Source organism: Myxocyprinus asiaticus, chromosome 6 (assembly GCF_019703515.2).
Source record: "Myxocyprinus asiaticus isolate MX2 ecotype Aquarium Trade chromosome 6, UBuf_Myxa_2, whole genome shotgun sequence".
Classification (NCBI taxonomy): domain Eukaryota; kingdom Metazoa; phylum Chordata; class Actinopteri; order Cypriniformes; family Catostomidae; genus Myxocyprinus; species Myxocyprinus asiaticus.
The window spans coordinates 25,842,891-25,850,600 of record NC_059349.1 but is presented as its reverse complement, the minus strand read 5'-3'; the positions used below and the strand labels follow the sequence as shown (position 1 = coordinate 25,850,600).

The window sequence follows — 7,710 nt, the reverse complement described above, 5'->3', positions numbered from 1 at the left end:
TGAGTCATATGGACTACTGTTTACAGACCCAGTTATTCACTTTTGTGGGAAAGCGAAGTGCGTTTTAAGGGAGCACACTAGAATTGCACATCAATTTCATCATGAATATATATATATATATATATATATATATATATATATATATATATATATATATACACATATATAATCATGTGTGAGCATTTGAAGGAGTCTTGTGTAAATCAAACAGATAATCTGTATTTCAAAAATAATTCTGGAGTTACTGTAAATCCTTAAAATATGAAAAGTAAAACAATTTATTTTTCATATACACTACTGGTCAAAAGTTTTGAAACACTTTTCACATTTAGAATAATAGTAAAGTCATCAAAACTATGGAATAACATAAATGAAACAATGGGAATTATGTTGTGACTAAACAAAATCAAAATAAATCAAAACTGTGTGATATTTTAGCATCTTCAGAGTAGTCACCCTTTGCCTAGAATTTGCAGACATGTACTCTTGACATGTTCTCAACCAACTTCTTGAGATATCACCCTGGGATGCTTTTTAAACAGTATTGAAGGAGTTCCCATCTATGTTGGGCACTTATTGGCTGCTTTTCTTTATTATTTGGTCCAAGTCATCAATTTCAAAATCTTTTTTATTTATTTATTTATTTATTTATTTTTAGTTTTATAATTAAATAAATTAATATGGTGGCACAATTATATTTTTGTCTACAAAACTAATTTCAAACATTTAAGCATAGGCCTTCATATTAAAAGATATTTAAGATCATGAGAAACATTTCAGTCAAGTGTTTCAAAACTTTTGACCGGTAGTGTATATATATCTATATATATATATATATATATATATATATATATATATATATATATATATATATATATATATATGGGATTTTTTATTTTTCATATTTTAAGGATTTACAGTAACTCCAGAATTATTTTTGAAATACAGACAATAATGGTTCACAGGACATATTTGGAGTAGTTTTGAGGCACGACTGAACTCACTGGCGAAAACTAGACTTATCAATGTGGGCGGGGCATTTTCTTAGTGCTGACTAATCAGAACGCTCCCCTCCTCGAAGCAGACTCGACAAGTTGAAATGTGAGAGAAAAAACTGACAAGTCTAAAAAGAATAGTCTCTGCCACGATGGACGTGGGGACGTTGTTTTGTCGTTCACTACTGTTGGCTTTATTAATATACACAGTAACTACGGAAGCGCGAGGTAAGTACGTGGGACTGTGACGCTTTGTAGTTTCCCCGTCTACATTTCTCAAGTTTTATCTGCGCGTTTCCTTTTGTCAGAATAAGTCTACCCAGGGGGTGTTCAAATATGGCGCAGGTAATAGGAAGCCGCGCTGACAAAAGTGTCTAATATTAAGCGATATTCATGCCGTTGCATTTGTCACATCGCACAACAGTTTGGAAGAGTGTGTTTTTCGGACAGAGAGAGGGAGTGGCTCGCGCATGCAATCGGAGCATCGGAGTTTGGATATCGCGAGCCAGTATTTATTTATAATACTTAAGCTCCTGTTAATTTATAACAACCTCTGGATCAAATGTTCAGTCATCTAAAACAGTTGACGAGCCTTGGCTTTCATTATCGAACCTGAACCGTGTCGATGCAGTTTACCATCAATCAACTCCTGCTTTACAAAGGCACGTGCTTGGTGATGGACATGTTTGTTTTCGTGATCTGACATTAAATACTCTCCTATCAAAGCACCGCAGATTCTTTCATTATTCTAACGGGAAAGCACAGCAAGATTATTTGTAACGTCAGATCCACATCAGAGGCTTCAGGTCGATACTGGTATCTGTTATTCTGTGAAGTTATGTGAACTGACAGGAAACGTGTTTTCTATGTCACGTGAAGTTTAATATAAAATCAGACTATTTCTGTTCATTACAAATACCAGTACAGGCTATTTTTTATGTATCAGAATATCTGCGCTGTGTTCCATTTAGGATTTAATGGTATGTATTGGTTTCCATTATAGATACCTAATGGTATCCACTAGACATAACATGCCACCAATAGAAGCCAACACATTACCAGTTCAGACCATTATAGTTTGCAATAAAATACAATTAGCATTAAAACCATTAGAATTTCCGAGGGTTTCTATTGTTAGTTTTTGTTTTTTTGTTGTTGTTTTTTTCCAGCAGTGTAATCACATATATTTAGGAGAAACATTCTTAATGCATTATCTTTTAAACCTTGCAGCAATTAATTCATGTAGAACAATACTCAATCAAATGCATTCTGTTCTAACATGAGACAACAAGATGAGACTTGTAGTTTGTATTTGGACTGTTTGCTTGGTGTGTTTGTGGGTGTGTCTGATTGCAGTGACATTCCTTTGTGCAGACAAACACATTTACCTAATACTATTTATTACATTTCACAAGCCATAATGGATTAATGGATTTCCTGTTCATTCTTGTGCTGTCAATTCACATGCTGCGAAACCTCTTTATTCACGTTTCTATTTCCTCTTCCCCATCAATGTACAGTAGCACCCAGTGAGCTTCCTCTGACTAGGGATGCACCGATACCACTTTTTCTCTTCCGATATCGGAAATCTCAGTATTGGCCGATACCAGTGTTGTTGTTTCTTTGCATAATCGATTTAGAATATCATTACATTATTGTGTGGAATTGGGAGTACTCATTAATATGTAAAGAAACACAAACCTCTAACTACACATTATTTCAATATAACTGTATAGCTTATTAAGAAACACTTTATTATTAATTAGTATCCTGGATAATGTAGCAGCAAAATTAACAGTAATTCCAGTCTTCAGTAGAAAAGAAACCAGTGTTTTATTTTTGCCTTTTTATTTATTTATTTATTTATATATTTCAACTTGCATCTGGACTTTAAAGGATTCAGATCTCTTTTTTTGTTTAATTTAGTTGTTAGATATTAGTCCACTTTTCATTCACACAGTAATTTTTTGGAACCCATTCAATTTATATATTGTTATAAATTGTAAACAAATACTAATGATGACAATAATAATAATAATAATAAATTTTTATTAATATTATTATTATTTACTTAATTTTAAAACACAACAGTAATATATTTAAATCGTGCACTTTTTAAACCCTCACGCTTTTATTTTGACATTCTAAACTCTCCAGGAAGTTGTGTATGTGTCTGTTTGTAGGAAAGTTCACAGTAGTTTAATTAATTTCTTATTCAAATTCTGGTAAAATGCACCTCCGGTGCCGTTCTAAATGCATATTATAAGTGAACTGAACTATTGAGCATCTACATCTGAGATGTTGTTCGTGAGTAGCACTCAAATATTGCGCACCACGTGAAGGCTAAAAGGCATGCTGGTGCTGCGCATACTATATCTTTACTTATTAAACACAACCTTTTGTGATTCACAGAGCTATCACACGTCTTAAAGTGGCTTTGAATAAAATACACGAGTCATATGAACTTTAGTGGTGTTTTTATGGTTCTTTTATGTCATTTTTGGAGCTTGACAGTAAAGAACATGACTAACACACAGTATTGGATTTGGATCGGGCTTGTCGGACCAATACCCGATCCATCTAAAAGCTTCAGTATCGGAGCCGAGACCGATCCAGGTATCGGATCAGTGCATCCCTACCTTTGACGCAAACAATTTTTGTTGATTGTACAGTACTGTGGTCTTGAGGTGTTCTGTCTAGTTTCAGATAGTATATGTCTTTTGTCAAAATCTTTTACCTACTTCCTTTTATGTAGATTATTTTTAGTGTGCAGGACTGATAAGAACAGACTGATAGTCCCAACATTGTGGTGAAAGCATTATTCTTCCCCATCTGCTACAGTCATTAGAAGAAACCGTTTCTCAGTGTATGGCGGTAAAACCTGGCCTGGTGTAAGACAAAATTTGACTAGCTGTCTTATGCTTCCTGCAAGGGTAGTTTTATTATTCAATGTAAGACCACCTTGTGGGCACACTGTCTCTGAGAAAGAGAAAAACGTGCATTTACAGAGATGACGCTGCAGAATTAAGGCTTACTTGACCTATAGAAATTGGGGCTAACATATTTAATCTAAAATCATGCCAAAAGTAATATTGAATAAACTATTATGATCGTTATAAAATCTCAGCTGCACACTTATTTTGGCCTCCCCTTGTAAAACACGTAGTGTTGTGAACAGTTCAGATAGCACAGTCATTGAGAGTGAATACATAACACATTAAGATAAATAACACTGAGAAAACAAAAAAGATTTAAGTTGAGATTTAAACTCAGAGATAGAAGAGATGCTGCGAACAGTCAGGGGGAGTGAATTCCAAATATTGGGTGCTACTATGCTGAATGACCTGCCACCCATAGTAGAGAGGCGAGATCTAGGGACAGAAAGGAGTCCGGACCCAGACGACCTAAGCGAGCGGATCGGGTTGTAGGGGAGAAGCAATTCACTAAGATAGTGAGGTGCCAGACCATGAAGTAATTTAAATGTAAGCAGGATTAGTTTATATTTGATGCGAAACAAAACTGGTAACCAGTGAAGTTCAAACAGGAATGGAGTAATATGAGCTTGGTATGTGTAAGAATTTTAGCAGCAGAATTTTGAATATATTGCAACCTAGCAATAGAGTTAGCAGGTAAACCAATTAAGAGTGCATTGCAATAGTCAAGACATGAGGATATAAATGCATGAACCAGTGTTTTGGCATCTTTGAGACTGATAAAGAGACGAAGGCAAGCAATGCGGCGAAGGTGAAAGAAGGCAATTTTAGATACAGATTTAATATGAGCTTCAAAAGTGAGGGAGGGATCAAAGATGATACCTACATTTTTTACAGGTTTAATGAAAGTGCCATCAGTATCACAACCAAAGTCATAAGGAATTTTTTTTCCATAAGTGTTGGTGATTCAATAATAATGATCTCAGTTTTATCCATGTTCAATTTTAGGAAGTTGGAGTTAAGCCATTTTTTCATTTCATTTACACATGTTGATAGTTGACCGGATCGACCTGTGTAATACAAATTAATATTGAACAATTTCTGTGTAGGTGTAATCATTTTGTGTGGTGAAGTGTATGCTGTACCACATTACATCATAAACATCTAAATATTTGTCTTTGTGCAAGACCTAGTTTTGAGAAAACTACATATCTCTTCACGTAGATTTTGTCCTAGCAGTACTACATGGATACGTTTTTTGAACCACCTTTCACTGTTCCAGCACACAGTAGTTTTCGAGTGGAAGGATTGAATGTGTGGAATCAGCTTATTTCTAAATACTGTATGTGATACGTACGTTACATTTGGTTGATCCTGAGAGCCAATCTATTCATTGCAACATTTGTGTGCTTTGGAATGAAAACGTCTGATTTGAACTTTGATTCAATTGTTTAAAAACTTCAAATTTTTGTAAATATCTTGATTGGATCAAGCCAATGGCATTTTTGATGTTTGTAAAATTAAAGGAATATTTCAGGTTCAATACAAGTTACGCTAAATCGATAGCATTTGTGGCATAATGTAAATTACCACAAAAAATTATTTTGACTCGTCCCTTTTCTTAAAAAAAAAAAAAAAAGAGCAAAAATCTGGTAACAGTGAGGCACTTACAATAGAAGTGAATGGGGCCAATTTTTGGAGGGTTTAAAGGCAGAAATCTGAAGCTTGTGTTTTATAAAAGCACTTACTGTACATTAATTCTTCTGTTGAAACGTATTATTTGAGCTGTAAAGTTGCTTAGTCGTTAATACCGTTGTTTTAGGAATTATGTCATAATGGCAATGAACTTGTAAAATTGGATATAACTTAACACAGAAAAGCTTAGCAAGCGATTTTCACACTAAAATCATGTTAACATGCATATTGATTACATTGTTTACATCTTGTGTCTATACATTTGAAACCGTAACCACGTTTACATGCACTTTTACACCATTTTTATGATGTTTAAGGGATTAAGAGAAAGTGGTTTAAAACACCCAGGTTTCTTCCAGAGAACATGGCTTATGTGAGCATGTAAATGCATAAGCAGCTCTCTTACAGGTTTTTGAAGAGTGTGCATGTTCGTGGAACAGACCGGACAACTAACATCATAGGATGTAACCATACATATCAACAAGTCAGCACAGTGAAAAAGAATTCCACATTTCTGGGAGTACAGTGGGGAATGGGAAAATCACATACGTAAAATATACCCATTTAGACACTAAAATATCACCTACTGTCCCTCACGTCTGTATATGCGCTGAATTACATTGGGGAAATCCTGGAGTTTTATGTAAAATTCTGTTGCAGGTTGTGATGGAAAGTTAAGGAAACACAGCAACAACTCTGGAATATCTGAGAATAAAGCAAAGCAACAGAGAATAAACTAGAGAGTCTTCTTCTGATCCCATGTTGTTATTTACACAAGCGTCGTGGGGAAATTACACTGCTGTGTAGAAAGCTGCATTCTGACCGAGCCTCATGTATATGGGCGTAAAGAGAAAGCTGACAACACAGTGCATGTAAACGTGTACATCGATTTCAAGTCACAGGCAACTTTCTTGCCGTTTATGGCAAGGCCCAGTTCACTTCTTTTGTATTTTTCTTACTGTAAACCCTGATTTAGTTTTTTTGTTTTTTCAAACAAAGGACGAGTCAAAATTATTTTTTTGTGAAAAACAACATTTTGCCACTAATGCTGTCGACTGAGCTCAACTTAAATCAAACCCAGGATATTCCTTTAAGGTCTCACATGAGGGAACTACACAAATAATTTATTTTACATCTATGTATGTGACTGACCTTGCAGAGTACATCATTCAATAGAGTAAGTATTGTGAGTACCAGATCCTAGCAGAGGTAGCAAAGATGGATAAATCTACAACAACATTAGGGCAATCTACAGTAATGAACAATTTCTGTCAGGCTGTGGATTTGTTTGCTCTCAAATGTGGGTCAGCACATATATTCATTAATGCATATTTTCTGAGATTCCTGTCCTAGACTGAACACTTCTGAGTCAGCCTGAGGACTAAACTTGTATTCCGTTCACTCTCTAAAACAAGGCCTTTTCACTCCCAAGGCGTTAAATACTGCCGTTGTGCAAGAGCCTCACACCTTCTAGCTTCTGTTACCTATACATCCCGCAAGCGAAGCAATCCTTCAATGAGAATCCTTTGGTGTCAATAGACTGATACAAGGAGTATCTGAATTTTGTCATCGTGAATTTATATGTTGGGGTCCAATTATGACACTGTGACATAGTATATTTTGAGATTTTCTTTTCATTTGAACTAGGGCTGGGACGATTCATCGACGTCATTGATTACAGAAATACGTCGATTTGCATAACACGTCGGTGCGTCGCAATGGAGTAATTAAAATGGCAGCGCCCGGTTTAAGTATGGATTCCCCCGAAGAACAAGCTGCAGCTAAAAAAAACTCGCCTACGGTCATCTAAAGCGTGGGAGTATTTTAGCCAGAGACCCAACGATGTGGTGTGTAAGCTATGCAAATTGGAAATGGCATATCACAGCAGTACAACCGCCATGAACGAACACTTGAAGCGAAAGCATCCCAGAGCACTTTGTCAAGATGGCAGCAAGGCAGCACCGTAAGTCCTGTTTACTTTTTGTCCCCACCCAAGCATGACATATTAGTATTACAACACGTGTTTCTGTTAGTAGTAGTCACTTTAAATTGATTTTCTAAATGTTTCCTCATCGCCCCCATGTTAA

At 35.6% G+C, this 7,710-nt stretch overlaps 1 protein-coding gene across 1 annotated transcript in view; it reads left to right on the top strand.

The window, feature by feature from the left end:
• Window positions 1-1,076: 1,076 nt before the first annotated feature.
• tgfbr1a (transforming growth factor, beta receptor 1 a) overlaps window positions 1,077-7,710 on the top strand; it is a 68,744-nt gene continuing 62,110 nt past the window's right edge. The window contains exon 1 of the mRNA XM_051701071.1: window positions 1,077-1,223. Coding sequence (XP_051557031.1) covers window positions 1,148-1,223 — 76 coding nt within the window. The 5' untranslated portion in view covers window positions 1,077-1,147. The remainder of the gene's footprint in view (window positions 1,224-7,710) is intronic.